General features: G+C 40.8%; 1 protein-coding gene across 6 annotated transcripts in view; it reads right to left on the bottom strand.

Annotated features, from left to right (window-relative positions):
• Positions 1-1613: 1613 nt before the first annotated feature.
• LOC136437823 (cytochrome P450 3A8-like) overlaps positions 1614-18286 on the bottom strand; it is a 35017-nt gene continuing 18344 nt past the window's right edge. For 2 of the 6 annotated variants that reach the window (XM_066432331.1, XM_066432332.1), the window contains exons 2-15: positions 12329-12808; positions 9447-9543; positions 9178-9236; positions 8926-9022; positions 8561-8683; positions 8099-8187; positions 7386-7534; positions 6727-6854; positions 5820-5916; positions 5082-5242; positions 4539-4627; positions 3738-3875; positions 3172-3334; positions 1614-2690 (exon numbers count right to left, since the gene is read on the bottom strand). In XM_066432331.1, the coding sequence (XP_066288428.1) occupies positions 2610-2690; positions 3172-3334; positions 3738-3875; positions 4539-4627; positions 5082-5242; positions 5820-5916; positions 6727-6854; positions 7386-7534; positions 8099-8187; positions 8561-8683; positions 8926-9022; positions 9178-9236; positions 9447-9543; positions 12329-12393 (1536 nt within the window). In that variant the 5' untranslated portion in view covers positions 12394-12808 and the 3' untranslated portion in view covers positions 1614-2609. Of the gene's footprint in view, positions 2691-3171; positions 3335-3737; positions 3876-4538; positions 4628-5081; positions 5243-5819; positions 5917-6726; positions 6855-7385; positions 7535-8098; positions 8188-8560; positions 8684-8925; positions 9023-9177; positions 9237-9446; positions 9544-12328; positions 12809-15839; positions 17004-17397; positions 17561-17957; positions 18096-18286 lie in introns of those variants that run through there. The other 4 variants (XM_066432328.1, XM_066432326.1, XM_066432329.1 and 1 more) reach the window with 3 other exon arrangements.

The following is an 18286-nucleotide window of genomic DNA, read 5'->3' as shown; positions in this document are numbered from 1 at the left end:
GTTTCCAATATCCAATCCCTTGTATTTCGTCGAATATGATCATAAAAATCCTCCGGTTACTAGCTGTATCGCGACATTAAAATTCCTACAACAGTTCGCACAAACATCGCTAATTTATCATCCAGAAAAAACTTTCCCACGGCAAGTTGTGTCTGCTTTTGTAAAAACAGCACGTTGATCACGCCCTCAACACAGAACAGAGACGGCCGCCGTCCATCATTATATTAGTAACCGCCAATCCATAGCAACCGACTGCTATCCTGGCTCTTTTGATGGGCGTGACTTTATCATATTTAGATGGTCGGGCTAGGCTTGAATCACGCGTGTCAAGGTCAGGAGGTAAACAAAAACCGTCCGAAACTAGCCGCTTGCCGCTGTTTATACAGTATACTGAGCGTTCCGGCAGCGCTGCCATGGCAGGCCAGAAGAAACAGCTCTATGCAAAGCCATGTGAAACTTCCCGCGGAGTGCTGACCTGAGAAAAAAAACGTGGGTCACGTGAAAAATGGAGGAGCTTCATTGGCCCGCTGGTCTTCGAGGTCATCTTCGCAGCTTGATTTGGATCAGATAATGAGCAAGCCGTTACAGATGCGTGCGTGCGTTAAGATGCTTTTTGGCGAGTAGGCTATTCCAACCGCCGATACAGTCCTAATAACGGAGTCCTGCTGTGTGGGCGGGCGGGGCACTGTTTGAATTGAAGTATAAATGTCGCCTCCCGCGCATATGAACGGGTAGCGACCCCGATTACTTGCCTAATAATAATAATACATAAACAAGAGGCTCTGACAAAACTCACCGACACCATATGTGTTACCTTGGTGTTACTAACGAGTTGCCGTAACTCGATACCATACTAGCAAGTACCTAAAGTTTGCGTTCAGTGTGGATCCCGTATGTACGGATTTAGGTGTTCGTGTGTTTGGGCAAGGAGATTATCGTGGAGGTTATCGTGGATATCGCGGTAACACCGTATGTCCATGAACTTGGCCTGATAATCTGTTACATATATTTGTCAAGATTCGCTCCCACCCCCAAATAAACAAATACCTGGAGCGCCATTATTGACATAAAGTATCGCTGCATTCCCCGGCGGTACCCGCCGTCGGCATTTGCATGTATTGTATCCAATGAGCGCGCTTGACGCCATGACATGCGGTGACACGTCAGACTGCTTGCACTTTCTTTAATATCTGTCAGGGGGCGCAACCACACGCAGAAATAGTCGGACAGCTTTTTCCGACCCGATTTCGGACCGGACAGCTAATTCCGCCGATCGGACCGGACAGCTAATTCCAACAACCCATAAGGCTTCACAAATTTTCTTTCTAGTGAAATAATGGGATACATTTGTGACAGACGTTATCACGTGTAAAAGTAGTTATCACGGGTTTCGATTGAAATACTTTTTTGGAATAAAAAAATGGAATAAATAGCTTGAGCTAACTGCAGTCCGTGGTACTTTTAAACTAAAATCTAGATGGCTTATAACTATTAATTATGTTAAGTCAAGAATCAAGAGCATGGCTACTATGTGTTAATCTTGAAATATCTGTGATGGGTTTTACTTTTGCAGTTTTTGTAGTGACCCCTCCAGCAAATTCATGACACTGACATTGTGCATTTCAAATGTATTACTGCTGTAACTTACTACATAAATGTTTCAACTGTTCACCTCCTACATCAAAATACAACCACTGTGAAATTAAATGCACTTACACTTTATATTGAAGATACTCTCCAACTTACCAACATTAGTGGTATGGTGCACAGCTTTTACAATAATGTGGTAAAATCAAATACATTTCTATATTTTGGTTTCCATTCAGCCTCACCAAGTTATGCTTCTAAATGTTGGCATCTAAGAAACCACCTTGTGATAAGTTTACAAGAAATATAACTAGTGTTCTCTAAAATTTTGATAACATGTTAACATTACATGAGTAAACAATCAAAATATGATGTTGATGCTGCTTATTACAGGCATGCACAAACTTAGAACTCAATTAATGATACCTGTCAAATTCAAATTGAGTGGGTTATGAAGAAGGTTAACATCACACAGGGGGCCTACATGGAATGATAGCATCAACAATCTCCACTAGACTCAGAAAGGCAGCAGCTATTACATTGAATACAAACAGGCTGGCTTCACTTTACACTAAGTTGAGGTGCCAATAACACTTTCGGTGAAATGCAATGACTACACTCTATGTTAAATCTAAGCGACGGATTATGCAGAATTAATTGGGTTGATTACTCCCTATGTAAAAGGGTATGGAGGCCCCCAGGTAGTTGCTATCAATGCAGTCTTCCTATGAGTATTTGAATTTTGAAGTTATAAAAGGTAACAATGTCCGATATCTTCATCAGTCAGCAACAAGGACATAACCCCATATATAAGAACAAAACATGAATAATCCTGACAATGGTACTTTCAGCTTGCGAAAAAATTACTTGGTACACATTTACGAGTTATCTCTACAATTCATCATTAATAGCATGTGCCCCAATTAAATTTTGCTAGTATCAAAATAATCAAAGATACTTTAGGATGTATCTAACTCTTGGGTTTGACTTTGATGGACCTCACTCTGGAGTTAGTAGCTGTCTTAATTAATCAGCTCAACTTTCAGACGAATCCCGTTCTCTGGAGTTGGAAACTCGTTGCCCTTCTTCATCACCAGGGGGATCTGTGACAAAAGGATAAACTAATGTTACAAAACTTCCAATTTGCATCCAACTGATTTCCAAACCTAATAAGGCTCATAAGCTTCCAATGCTATAGCTACCTCAATGTAAGAGGCAACCAAGCATATTGGAATGATTTATAGTAAGTATTTGATTTCAACTCTTCAGAACATGAAGTACTTCTGGTAAGACAAATAGACTGCAGTTTTAATGTAGTACCAAAAAGTTACCATGATGTCCCAATTTTGTCGAGCCCTGCAGACAAACCAAATATCATGACAATCTACATGTATCTGTAACTTCTTCTAATATTTTCATCAATAATGCTAATCTCCAAGCAGATCCACGCCGGGCGCGAAAATCGTAGTATGCTAGCCAGAGAAGGTCCAGTCAGCCAGAGAGATTGGAGATTACAATAATGCAACAACCAGAGCAAATACACAGATAAATACAATTGAAGAAATCATAAAGCTCTGTCCTCACATCGGTATCAGGTGCAGTCATGATGCGGTAATTCATCAGGATCTTGGCCAGTCCAACCTTCAGTTCCATCATGGCCAGCCTCATCCCGATGCAGTTCCGTGGTCCCGCGCCGAATGGCAGCCAGTCGTACGGATCCCGCTTCTCTCGAGCTTCCTTCGTGAACCTGCATTGATACACCATTGGTCAGATCTGCAGCACAGTTTGCTTTCTAAATTTCTCTCTTTGTTTCAGTTTTCTTTTAACATTCTTCCAAAAGTTTTCGACCTCAAGAGGTAAGTATTCCAGTGGCACCAGATGGCTGAGACTTTGAATCCTGGCTGTTGTTGCTCACCTGGATTATCTGCTACACGGAAGGTTCGCAATCGTTAAGGACACTGGTGCAGTATTCATTACAAAGAGGGTAAGAAATTTCAGGTATAATTTTGTACCTTGTTATCTTTCCATGACCTGTGGAAAATAAGCTTTTATCTTTCACTTTCAGTTATTGAACATACTTCATTTAGCCCTTCTGTCCATGAATATGCAATGAGGATCATTGCCATTGTTATTTACAAAGGCCACAGCACCTTTCAGGAATGAACTTCTTGGGTTCCGGCCAGCGTTCAGGATCGTGGTGGATGGCGAGGATGGGCACCATGACCATAATGTCCTTTGGGATGGTCAGCCATTGAACTTTGACCTCTTCAGAAGTCATTCGGCTAGTACTGGAACAATAGATACCAGAAGATAAAACTACTTGTCATTCCAAAAGGTCACATAGACAGAGCTAGATCGAGTAATCAGGTTAGTAATCCTAAAGAATACCACAGATCTGGTCAAAAGGTCAGTTTATAAAATTTCTCTGTAAGGCTATCTTGACATGATTTCATGGATGGCATCCTATGGACCCAAATTCACAAGCTACTGGATAGGGTTACAACCTTTGAATCAGAGGATAAATTGGAGGTCCCATTGAAGGATCAATTCTACTGATCTAAGAGAAGGGTTTTCAATGGTGTGCAATGCCTCAGAAAAATCATGATTAGCTCCTTACAAAGCTTGTTCTTCATATCAACTACACGTATAAGTAAAGTACTGTTGTACCGCATAATGAAGGAATTTATATATTACCATTTACTAGTATGCACACAAAGAATAAAGAAACAAACTTTGCCCCAGGAGGGCACATGCATAAGATGTGCAGCCTCAAATCAAACAAACTGGGGTGTGGCCCCATACAAACATGAAAACTCTAATATCCCGTTGTGCCATCACACCAGGTGGTTTACCTGTAATGAACAGGCAGTTTGCCAGTTATGATCAGGAAGTTTACCAGTTATGCACCACAAAAGCACACAAAATGCATCAAAAAGAGAAGCAAAACAAACCTTGGTGCAGGGGGGTACAGGCGTAGGGTCTCCATACAACACATCTCAAGGTAGGACATCTCATGCACTGCCTCGTAGTCAACCAGGTCCTGCCGTGGGACAGAATTGTCTTCATTTCTTACTCTTTTTGTATTGAACAAGCAGGGGTAATATACAGAATATTCTTGAAATTAAAGTATCAGCAAAAGGAATATTGCCTTTGTTCTACTTTGATATATTACTTTATAATTATAATGTTAAAGATATCTATAGAATATCATATTGGTGGTGCACCAGTGCATCTATTCCCAAAAATGGGTTTGCAACACATTTACGTTTCCATAAAACTTTGCTATAAGGTGGCTCACAGTCTGATCTGCACATGCACCAGGTAAAAGGTGATGGCCCCTAACGCCCCTAACTTGTAAACACTACCATGTCTATATGTGGTTTGCTTATGCCTCAGGTATCTTCAACTTTGACATATTATCCACAATGCATCACACTGCTCATGTGCAGTTCATACTGTGAACTAGCTTATTCAACAACAACAAAGAGTCATACCCTGTCATCCATGACCTTGTTGACCTCTTCCCTAGCCTTGTCCTGCTCTTCCTGATTGAGTGCAAAGTTGTACAACGCGAAGGCCATCGTAGTTGCAGTTGTCTCGTAACCCGCAACAAAGAAGAGGAAGCCATTGGCGACAACATCGTCTCTAGTCAGAGCTACAATTATTCGCAAAAAAACAATAAAAAACAAAGATCAATAGAAAAATGAAACTAAAGGCCAAAATTTATCATCTTCACAGTTTTTATCAATGATTTACTTATGATTTTCGCCTATGAGTAATGAAATATTCTTTTGCATCTAAACAAAGAAAATTGACAGAAAGTAGTTACAGCCACATTGTAGATGACAAGTTGGAACAGTAGAATTTTTGGTTCATTTTATCTATTTTACTAGTAGCAAGTTCATTGAGTAGTAATGAAGCAATAAGTTTTTCTGTTTCTTTATGACTGTAGAAGGACAGAACCCTTGATATGGATGAGCATCTTCAAGAAAGACATCCACCATTTTAACCTTCATAGTGTCAACCATTTAAAACGAAAGTCAGGCAGTATGACTGCAGGAGAGGTCGATATTTACAACTTTAGACATTGTATTAGTCATAGGACAGAAGTAGCTGTTGATCTGCCATCAAACCTCGAAAACTGAAGTGCAATTATGTGTAACCTTCACAAGACAACAGACAATAAACCAGGTAAAGAGTAAGTGTGAATGACATATGAAGGATTAGCATACCATGTTTCTGCCCATGCACCTTAACACCATCCTCTTCTTCGTCATCTGTGTCTTTGTGGGCGTCCATCATCAGCTGCATGAAGTCAACTCGTCCCTTCTGACATAGGAAGACATGAAAGAATAGGACTTGTGACTGGCATTATTGCCTCATGTTAAACGTTTCAAAATGCCTTGAAAAGAGCTTAACATGACATTTGTCATGCTTAAACCATACACAATGCGTGTTGACAGCCACTCCAAAGAGTATGGCAAGTCTACTAGTGCAGTCAGTTCGAAACAGAAACTCTTGGTAACATTACGTTGATGAAGGTTAGATAAGATACGCCAAAAATAGTTACTCAAGCAACTGGATAAAATGTTGAAACAGCCAGACGTTTCAGACAGCATCTGCTATCTTTCGTCAGTGACTGTGTCCAGTTGCTTGAGTAACTACTTTTGGCGTATCTTGGTAACATTATCCAGAGGAATAACATGTACTGTAGGGGGGGGGGGGAGAGCTTCATGGATTGTACCGTCACTTCCTCACACTGAATTCAGAAAGGCAGTGGTTTCGTTTCACACCGAATAACAGCAGTTGATTACACTCTATGTTACATTTGAGCGGTGAGGCTACAAATTATGTGGCATTGAAATGGCTGATTACACTTTAGGTCAAAGGGCATGGAAGACCCCATTTAGTCACCATCAATTCAGTCTTCTTACTGGCATTTGAATTTAAGTTATTGCAGCTGAATGTACAAAAAGAAAAGTCATGTATCTTCATTCAGCACCAAGGACATTACCCCATAATGCACTCCTTATGTTACACAAAAAGATAACAGCTAAATCACTTCAATGTTTTCTAGAACCATTCTCATTACTTGACAAAAACAGTCAAGATGAGTGCCATGCATGATGAAACACATACTTCACCACTCTTCTGTCTCATCCCAATGAGCTGGTCAAAGATACCGTAGAAGAAGCTGGTGGCATCGCTTGGAAAGAGGTCGATGTTGAGCCACTCGTAGATAGGCTTCATGATGGAGGGGAACATGACTACAGATAAGGGGGGAAGAGCGATGTAGCATAGTTAAGAAAACAGAATACACAAGTTGATTTCATGAAATTCTATTAATAAGGTGTGGCTTATGGAAATGAAATGTCAATTGTAGGAGGGAAAAGGTCTTTTTGATCTTTTAACCGCCAGTCATGCTTACTGCAGGTGATTCATTGCTTTCCACTAGTCCCTCCACAAATTTGGAGCAATTTCAATCCCAAATCCATGTCCACATAATTCACTCCATCCAGCAGGTAGGGCTGTGACATTTATGAATGACTGAAATCTAGAGTATCAGCAACATGCAATGTGTCCTGAGGAATGAATCTACTTTACTTAATACTACACACATGGCTTGTTAGCTTATAGTGAGTGTTAGATGCCCTACTTTGGTCCATGCAACTTAACTCCATGATCTATCATCTCGAAATGGCTCCAACATATTTTACATCACGGTGCTGCAAAAAACAAACACACATTTTCATATTCAACATTCTAAGATACACATAAACATAACACTTTCAACTCACAGAACAACACAAGGGTTGGACTTGAAATCTTCACATCGAAAGCCTTCTTGCCCATCACAACAAAAGGGTCTTGAGGGTTGTGCTGAGAGTCAATCTCTGTACCAAAGGCAGTCCTGGCAATGACGTCCATAGTGAAGGCACCTGTCAGTCTGAAATCAAGTTTACAATATTTGTCAGGCCACACCAACTAAATTTGTCGGCTCTCGGACTTACAAAAAAAAACCAAAAAAAAAGATAAATGGGAAGATTATCCTCAAACCTGAATTCAAGTGGAAAGCCTGAACCTAGGTAACGTCAACTCTAATATTTCTGCCAAGTACCCTAAGACCGCAACATTTACAAGAACGGTGAATTAAAGCGAGGAGGTTTAAAAATCATTTGATTAAAGACCAATGCAGCATCAGTTATACCAAAGGTAGGCACATTTAAGATATTCAAGCGTTCAAGAAAATTTTGAGAAGACCTCTTTTTAATGTGACAGTCTTTTTTACATGGTGGAATTCAAGTCAATTTTCTACCTCTTGTAATGTAAAACAACAATGTTGAACTGGAAGAGCAACATGAAAACTGAGTTTGTATGTCATTGAGTGCATTATATGTAAGCCTGCCACATCGCTTTAGGGAGTGAATCGAGTCCAGTTCAAGTTTTCCAGTAGACCCCCTTGTTTTCATCTTGTTCTTAAACTTGTTTTCTACTTTCTACTGATACTCACTCTTTGGTGTCGAAGGACTCCCCTGTTTCTGCAAACTTTGCAATATTCCGCACCAGCTGTTCAGCACAGCTGTTTATCGCTGGCCCCATCTGTACAAGAGAAAATAATCTAATATACAGATTTGCTTCTGTATTGTTTGTTTCCCATACAATGTTATCTGTGTAAGAGTTAAGACAGGTACAATTTTTTTAGGAATGTGTTAAGGTGGACTTCCACTCATAAATCCCGCTTCACGTCATTTCATTGATCTTAAGTGACGTGAATTGAAGTTGAAAAGTTCTCACTTTTAAGTGAATATCTTAAGATTTGCAGATTTCAATCAGGATCTCTATTGGTAGAATTCTTGATTGTACTGGCAGAGATCTTGATCGCATCTTCCTCATAAGAGAGTCTGACTGCAATCTTTACCAGCAGAATCTGTACTTCTACCAGATTGCAATCTCTACCCTGACATAAGAATACCATCTTCAGTTTGCCCCCGCTGAAGGCTGGACTTAAGGTGCTCCGTACGTCCTTCCAGTCCTCGTCCAACAGATTGCTCAGCATGCGGCCACCGGGTTTTGTCTCCAGTGTCAGTACTTTGGACTGGTTTGGAAACAAACAAACAACAATAATCCACAATCAGAAAAAATATGGTTTGACTAGATATTGCACAGTGTTTTCAAATGATAGATAGTGCTAACAAATGTATTGTGTTAACACTAAGTAGAGTCAAGCACAGCAAAACTTAAATGCATCAAGAAATGAGAACAATGACAACAACAATTCTTGATAAATCTATTTTTCATAGGTGTCACTTAATTCGTACAACCAGAAATAGAAGCTACCTGGCGGTTGCTGAAGGCATGGAACTTTTTCACGCAGACCTCTCTGAGCATCTCTCGGTCAGAAATGACAAGCATTGGAGTTGATCCAAAGAAAAGCCTAATGATACATGTAGATGGGAACACAAACATGTGAGGAATCAAATATTTCTCTTCACTGATTGCAAAAAATCATGAACATTCTTTCATAATCTTCTATTATCCTGTGCACAAATCCACAGCCAAGGTTTGGTGAAAAAAATATCCAGCACTTACCCATACACTTTACCGAACTGTTGCACGAGCTGTCTCTCCACCTCTGCATTCCAGACTCCCTGCACATGGCAAAGTTTGACAATTTGACTGACTACAGTCATTGATGGTTTTCCAGACACAAACACTCAGCCCTCACAACTTTAGATTGTCAGACATCAATTAGATTCTACCATTGGGTTCTATGAGAAAAAAACATGTACATATTACAGCATATCTAGTACACAAGAAATTGCTTCAGAAATTCTTTAAGGAAAAGATTTCCTACTTACGTTCTTGAACAATGACACCATGTTTCCAAGCAGTGGCAAAGGGGTGGGTCCGGGAATACCCATCTTCTTGAAGATCAATAAGGGATGCAATGCATACCTGGGGGAAGCACAAAGTGACAAACAGAATGCCAAGTATGAAATCATTTTGATGACAAGTAAAATTGCACTGTATTCTGTGAGACTCCTAAGAGTAAGACCTTGGGAATGCCTTGATGTGGTTTACCGGTTATGTTACGGTTCAATCATACCTCAAACCTCATTGTCTAAACAAAGAAAAAACTTATTTTTATGGCATTCATTCATTATACAGTAACGTTTCATGCCATGTATTAGCTCGAATGACAATAGAGTAAGTTACTGACTGTATGTAAGCATAGTATATGAATGTAACAATTGTAACATCATAGTTAGCGTGGGTAGTAAGCTCTAAAAACCTGTCCAGTCCAGACAGTGGAAAAAGCTGTCCAGTCTGACAAGATGGTCAGCATGGGATGTAAGTGCGTCCTGTCCTACATAGAATTAGAGACACCACTTTCGTTTAATGACTGGTTCATTAACGACGGTCTACTACTCCCCCACACCCAATAAACAAAATAGCCGCTGTCGCTTATAAAGTAGCGATAGAAAGCAAGACAAAAACAGTGTAGCGCGTAAATTGTCGTCATTTGCATGCTTTTATCCAATGGGCACACTTCATGACATGATATGCAGTAACACATGTAATAAAGATAAAGAGAAACACGTCAGACGTCAGCTTTTTCCACCAGTCGGACCGGACAGCTGTTTCCGCCGATCGGACCGGACAGCTAATTCCAACAACCCAAACATTTCAAGGAGGTATGTCGAGGTCGCCGAACTCGAGTACTGTTTAACTATGGTATATGCATTGAATGCGTTCTTCGGAGTTCCTTTAAACGGTCTATGATAGTATGATTGTGACGACGTGCGTGGCAGAGACATCAGTAAAGACAGAACCCTGTCATGACGTGGTAGACAGGCCAGGTAGACAGGCCAGCTAGACAGCCTAGATTTTCCGCAAACTTCAAAGGTTTAGGTGCTCGGGTTTGCGGAAAAAGCTGCCCCTGTCTACCTGGCCTGTCTACCCTGGCTATCTACCCTTTTTGGACCCCAAGGGCATGCATGGGGGTTTTGCATCTGATTGAATTTTCTTGAGGAAAACCTGGGTCAGTGGCAATCCCAGCTGTGGGTGGGCTGGATCAATGCTGTTGGAGGATAGGGACAGTTATGAGCAACTCCACCAACACTGGAAGAAAATCTATTATTGATAAACAAACATGTAAGTATACAATAAAATATACTAGGATTGTTAAACTAGATAGAAGAGGTGTGATGAGGTACAGGATAAGCAAAGAAAACTGATAGGATGGTTTGCCAGAGCAGCAGCTGCTAAAGATTTCGTCAGTATCTGAGCTACAGTAGCCCCCAGGAGTGTCAGACATCTGTTGTGAATTTAGCTGTTGTGACAAACAAAGGTCCTATTGTTGTGTGGCTCATCCTACCAGTTTTCTTTGCTCCCTTGTATTACTTTCTACTTCAATTTTGTTTAACATTTCAGGAACATTTTATTGTATACTGTAAGTGTACTTGGAACTTTTTTTCCAGTTTTGGTGGAATTGCTTTACCAGCTTCACCCACACCCCCGCCCCAACTCAATAGGCATTGTCTTCCATCCAGCTCACACACATCTGGAATTGCATTGACCCAGTTTTTCCTCAAGGAAATTCCATTAAAGCCCAAACCCCCATGCATACCCTTGGGGCCCCAAAAAGGTAGACAGCCAGGGTAGACAGGCCAGGTAGACAGGGCCAGCTTTTTCCGCAATCCCTAGGTGCTCGAGTCAAGTGTACTTCAAGTTATACAGTAGAATCCGCTTAACTGCACCACCCATTTGTCAGCGTTTTTGGTGCAATTATCCGGCTGGTGCAATTATGCGAAATGCCCAGCTGGACCGCACCACCATGGGCGAGGGGGTGTATTGTTAGTCAGAAACATTAGCACAAAGAAAACAGACGAAATTATTCAGTTATTAACTTTATTTATTGCCCCTTTGCTGAAAATAAAGAAATGACTACGAAGCTGTTTTGATTTTGCATTCTTTCATTTTTCCATGCGATCTACCGCATTACAGCACACGTAATGTTACAGGGGAGGCATTCTGAAACATCGTCATGCCACTCATGGGATAACAGTTTCTGTGTTACATTACGTAGAGTGCAGTTGTCGATTTACGTAAATCATGTACCGCCATGAAACTAGGAATTGAAACTAAAACTTGGCCGGGACCTCCCATACGATTCCTATCAACGTAACTGTCAATGGAGACCGCCTTCTTTTGTTACTCAAAACAGTTTTAAACATATTGGCGGTATTGCACCTTACACCGGCAGGTATCGGCTCATTTGTACCGCGTTTGCCGATTTTAGCGCACCTTTTCAGTTAACTGGTCGAGGATTTTTGAAAAAAATTGGTGCAGTTATCCGGCATTGGTGACCATGCGCGGTGCAGATATGCGGAGCCACTAACAATGCAGTGAATGGGAACCGGTTTTGGATATTGGGATTCGGTGCAATTAAATGGAAGGTGCGTTTATCCGATGTGCAATTAAGTGGCTTCGTCTGTACTATGGAAAAGGGTATGTCACCCCCCAAGGGGCGGTATAACCCAGACGGTGCACGTCGCACGTAAACACGTCGCACGTAAGCACGTCGACTACCTACCCACCTACCTTAGTACCTATGGAAAATACATTGAATACGTTCTTTGGAGTTCTTTAAACGGTCCACGATTATGACGACGTGCGTGGCAGAGTTCAGAGACATCAGTAAAGACAGAACCCTGTCATGAAAATGTATCATACTTACAGGTAAAACAGAACTGCTAGTAGCGCCAGCAGGACCCACGATAAGGGGAGGAGCTCCAGGACCATGGTGATCAACGTTGTGACTCCAGTCTCGCCAGGACAACCACAGACTGAGCTAACACAACGCAACCAGTTTCCTTTTCTATAAACTAGTACTCGCAGTGACTCTTGTTGTTCTGTCTTTGCCTTAGCCTGCGTTTTGTGCTGACGTATCACCCAAGAATGGTTATGACTCAGCAGTCAGCCTGCCCCGGTAGTGTTGACATAATGCAAGGAGGTTGTGCCATCAGTTCGGGTCAAAGGCCGCGGGAGACAAACAAAAGAAAGTTCGACCGGTCGGTCGTGCTTTCGGACGACTGTTGTCGGTATTTATATTCCCAGAGAGGGAATATACTGTTTTTGCTTGCCTGTTCTTCTGCCTTCTTCTTCTTTCTTTTTCTCCTTCTGCCAAAGACCAAGTAGATGTGGGGTGGTAGCTCTACTAATGGTATTACAGAAAGTTATATGTACCTTATGTTACAATGTACCGATGTTATATTTAAGATGTAGGTACCTTTAAAAAAGTTGAGTTCACCTGACAATAAATTATGCTAATGAGGACCTCATTTGCATAATTTATGCAGAAACTTGTATTTCCCTTACCGTAAAAGCTGCGTATGTCATATTTGAGATGTAGGTACCTTTAAGAAAGGTGAACACACCATCAAAGCCAATGTCATCTACAAACTGAAATGTGAGGAACCGAACTGCAATAACATGTACATTGGGGAGACAAGTCGACCACTAAAAGAACGGTACAAGGAACATTGCAGAAAGAGCGCTAACCGCTACTCCTCTGCCATTTACCACCATCTAAAACACAACCAGGGACACTCATTCAATTTCGAATCCACGGACATCCTAGATCGTGAAGAACGCTGGTTCGAACGGGGAATTAGAGAAGCAATATATGAGAGGATGTACAACCCCGCCCTCAACAGGAAAGGCGGTCTACGCGTTCAACTTTCAGGCACCTGGGATAATGCACTGCCCCCCACCCCCGGACAAGCAACATTTAGTTACTGTACTAGAACAACAGTAGCTAATTGAACTATTGGCATAACTTTGTCTTGAGTTAATCTTCTTTTTGAAGACTACATCAAGACATCCTAAATTGTCTTTACCTCATTAACATATCTATTCAGAGTTTTGGTATAAAGCTGGTGTTCTCAGTCCTATCGTTAGTCACTGACGAAAGACAGTGGATACTGTGAAACGTCTGACTGTTTCAAAATCTTATCCAGTTGCTTGAGTAATTATTTTTGGCGTATCTTATTACCTGGATGTCTAACCTTCATCAACGTGAACACACCTAGCCATATATTATGCTAATGAGGACCTCGTTTGCATAATTTATGCATAAGTTGTATTTCCCTTACCGTAAAAGCTGCGGATGTCATATCTGAGAAGAAGGTACCTTAAGGAAAGGTGAACACACATGGCCATATATTATGCTAATGCGGACCCAATTTGCATAATCTATGCAGAAACTTGTATTTCCCTTACTGTTAAATCTGCGGATGTCATATTTGAGATGAAGGTACCTTAAGGAAAGGTGAACACACCTGGTAATGTACACTCAGCACAAAAAGTTTGGAAATTAACTGAAATGATGAAGGTGGCTTAATACTGAGTACACAAGCCATGCACTGTCACCACAGCCCGGCACATCCTCCTCATGCTTGTCACCAGTTTTGTTACGCGGCCCTGGCTATTCTTCCACAAGGAGTCGTCGCAGGTCGACCAGTGTTGTTCTGTTGATCATTCTTGCATGCACAGCTCGCCCAAACTGATCAGTGATCACAAAGTCTGAGACTGTGTTCAATTGTGTTGAGATCTGGGCTGCAGGAGGGCCCTTCTATCCTCTGTATTTCTGCATCCTGGAGGTGGTCTGAAATGACTCTCATTCAGTATGGAAGTGCACCATCATCTTGCAGATCTTACATATTGCAGAGGTAAAGATCTTGGAAATGTGACTGGATTGAGAAAGGTGTCTCTATGTCTTGACACATCGAGGTTGCTTAGGATGAATAGCCTGTTTTTTCCTCTAGCAGTTAACGTGTACTGCCCCACACCATGACACTGACTCCAACAAAACTTTCAGTCAGTCTATCTGTGCAACAGTAAGCTTAGGGTTCTCCTCGTTGCCCAGACTTTCATTTACCCACCCAACAGTCTAAATAAATCTACTCTTATCTGTAGCTGTGAACATAACATTCCTCCACACACTGTTCCATTCACGATGTGGAAAACACCACCACAAATGGGGGTTGGCGCTGCGCTGAGTGTTTGACACTAGCAGGGAAATTTGGGCACTTTTTTTCTACAACCCACGCGTAAGCAGGCCTGGTGCTCGCTCCATGAGATTGCAATTATAATGAGTTGGGTATCATAGGAAAGGAAATTACACAGGCTTTCCAACGATATGTAATGCATTGAAATTGATTAAGAAACAACGGAAATATGATCAACCAAAGTACAGTTTCCAAACTTTTTGTGCGTAGTTTATTATGCTAATGAGGACCTCATTTGCATAATTTATATGGAAAATTGTATGTACCTTATGTTACATGGTACGGATGTTATATTTGAGATGTAGGTACCTTTAGGAAAGGTGAATACACCTGACAATAGATTATGCTAATGAGGACCTTATTTACATAACTTATGCATAAACTTGTGTTCTCCTTATCTTAAAAGCTGCGGATGTCGTCTTTGAGATGTAGGTACCTTTAGGAAAGGTGAACACACCCGACCATGAATTATGCTTATGAGGACCTCATTTGCATATATAATTTCTGCATGAACTTGTAATTCCCTTACCGTAAAAGCTGCGGATGTCATCTTAAAGGTACCTTTAGGAAAGATGAACACACCAGAACCATAAATTATGCTAATGAAGGCCTCGTTTGCATAATTAATGCAGAAACTTCATAATACAGTCAATGCTAAGGATGTCATATTTGAGGTGTAGGTAATGGGAGGGGAATATCTTGCATTTTCCCGAAAATGTTGCCATTCTAGCTAATAGATACATAGAACATCGGGTTTTGTGATATTGGTGCAGTACGCAGGAACCGTGTCAATAATACAGGTAACGTAACGGGTGTGGTGGTTGCTCTGCTCTGATCTCTGTATCTTCCTACAGTAGGGGTTTACCTTGGAATATCACAACTCCACACGAGACGACTTTTTCTGATGGTTTAATGTCAAAGGCACTGGCAAACCCAGGGAAAGTCTCTTGAGGAAGGGGTGTTGCTTGTGCGTGTTAGTGGATCATTAATATTAACTCATGTGACATCTTATTACAACGGGTATTAGGCCAAAGAAGCCCATGAAGCTTGGCGTTAGAATACAAATGTCATTTCACACTAACGTTACATGTAACATAACTTGCTGTCAGTCTGCAGATACGTTCTGTTTCGCTGTGAGGCATTCTTACCACACTGAGCACAAAGAAGAGTTTGAAAATATGCTTTTCCAATATAGCTTTATTACTGCCGTACTACAGAGTTGTTTCAAAATACATCAAAAGCCTTTCCCTTCCTTCCACGAAATACAACCACCGTGAAAGTAATTACACTACTGTTACTGTATATTGAATATTTTCTCCAAGTCCAACTTAAGAAGTATGGTATATAGCTTTTACGATAAAGTCAAATATAAAATGTACATTTCTATATATTTTGGTTTCCATTCAGCGTCACCTTTTTATGCTTCTAAAAGTTGGTTTCTATCTAGCAAAACACCTTGTGATAATCATACAAGAAATGTAACTAGCGTTCTTCATTAGGTACGTGAGGCAAAAATCAAAATATCATGTTGATGCTACTCATTACTGGCATACACAAACTTAGAACTAAAGCATGATTATACCTGACTACCTGTCAAATTCACATCTAGTGAATTATATATTAAGAAGGTTAACGTTCTCCAGAGGAATACACACGGGGTGGTTGGTGGAGGTGCTGCAAGGAGTGGTACCATCTAAGCTCTTCGTTAGATTTAGAAAGGCAATGGCTGTGTATTACACTGATTACGAGCAGGCTGGCTTAACTTTACACTAGATTCAGGAGCCGCTTTTTCACTTCATGTTAAATCTAAGCTGCGAATCACTTGGAATTTAAAGGGCTAATTACACTCTATGTAAAATGGGATAAGGTCGTCACCATAAATGCAATCTTTCTACCTGTATTTAAACTTAAGTTATGCAAGCTGAATGTACAAAAGGTAATGTATCTTCATGACAACATGTTCAGCACCAAGGACATAACCCCACATGTAAGAACATAACATGAATAGTCCTGACAATGGTACTTTCAGCTTGCCAAAACAATATTTAATTGGTATTAATGTAACAGTTATTTCTCTAATTTATCATCACTAGTATGTGCCCAAATTTATTATTGCCTGTATCTTTCAAACCTCCAGATAATATGGCAATATCAGAATACAGAGAAGTATCAAAATAATCAAAGATACTTTAGGATGTACATGTACATGTATTAACTCTTGGGGTTGACTTGATAGACCTCACTCTGGAGTCAGTAGCTGTTTTAATTAATCAGCTCAAATTTCAGACGAATGCCGTTCTCTGGAGTTGGAAACTGGTTGCCCTTCTTCATCACCAGGGGGATCTGTGGCAGAACACCAAGGATACAAGCAATGTTAGAAAACCTCATGTTTCAGTCCAACTGATCTCTAAATGTAATAAGGCTCATAACTTTCCTGTGCTCTGGCCACCTTAATGTAAGAGGCAACCAAGCATGTTGGAATGATTAATAGTAAGCATGTGATTTAAACTCTTCAGAACATGAAGTACTTCTGGTAAGACAAAACAGACTGCAGTTCTAATGTAGTACCAAAAAGTTACCATGATGTCCCAATTTTGTCAAGCCCTGAAGACAAACTAAATATCATGACGATCTACATGTATCTGTAACTTCTTCTAATATTTTGATCAATAACGAAACAACCAGAGCAACATACACAGATAAAACAATTGAAGATACTACAAAGTTCTGTCCTCACATCGGTATCAGGTGCAGTCATGATGCGGTAATTCATCAGGATCTTGGCCAGTCCAACCTTCAGTTCCATCATGGCCAGCCTCATCCCGATGCAGCTCCGTGGTCCCGCGCCGAATGGCAGCCAGTCGTACGGATCCCGTTTCTCTCGAGCTTCTTTGGTGAACCTGCATTGACACACCATTGGTCAGACGTACAGCACAGTTTGGTTTCTAAATTTCTCTCTTTGTTTCAGTTTGCTGTAAACATTCTTCCAAAAGTATTCGACTGCAAGTAGTAAGTATTCCAGTGGCACCAGATGAGACTTTGAATCCTGGCTGTTGTTGCTCACCTAGATTGTATGCTACAGGGAAAGGTTTGCAATCCTAAAGGACACTGGTGTAGTGTTCGTGAGGGTAGGAAATCTCAGGTATAATTTTGTACATTGTTATCTTGCCATGACCTGTGAAAAATTAGCTTTCCTTTTTCTCTCTTAGCTATCCAACATGCTTCATTTACCCAATCTGTCCTATGAATGTGAAATGAAAATCATTGTCATTGTTATTTTAAGAAAGTTCACAGCACCTTTCAGGGATGAACTTCTTGGGTTCCGGCCAGCGTTCAGGATCGTAGTGGATGGCAAGGATGGGCACCATGACAAACATGTCCTTAGGAATGGTCAGCCATTGAACTTTGACCTCTTCAGAAGCCACTCGGCTAGTACTGGAACAATAGATACCAGAAGGTAAAACTACATGTCATTCCAAAATGTCATGATCATATAGACAGAGTAATCTAGTAATCGTAAATAATACCACAGATCTGGTGAAAAGTTCAGTTTATAAGATTTCTCTGTAAGGCCATCTTGACATGATTTGATGGATGACATCCCATGGACCCGAATTCACAAGCTA

This window comes from Branchiostoma lanceolatum, chromosome 7 (assembly GCF_035083965.1).
Source record: "Branchiostoma lanceolatum isolate klBraLanc5 chromosome 7, klBraLanc5.hap2, whole genome shotgun sequence".
NCBI classification, from domain to species: Eukaryota; Metazoa; Chordata; class Leptocardii; order Amphioxiformes; family Branchiostomatidae; genus Branchiostoma; species Branchiostoma lanceolatum.
This window is presented reverse-complemented; position numbering and strand designations above follow the sequence as displayed.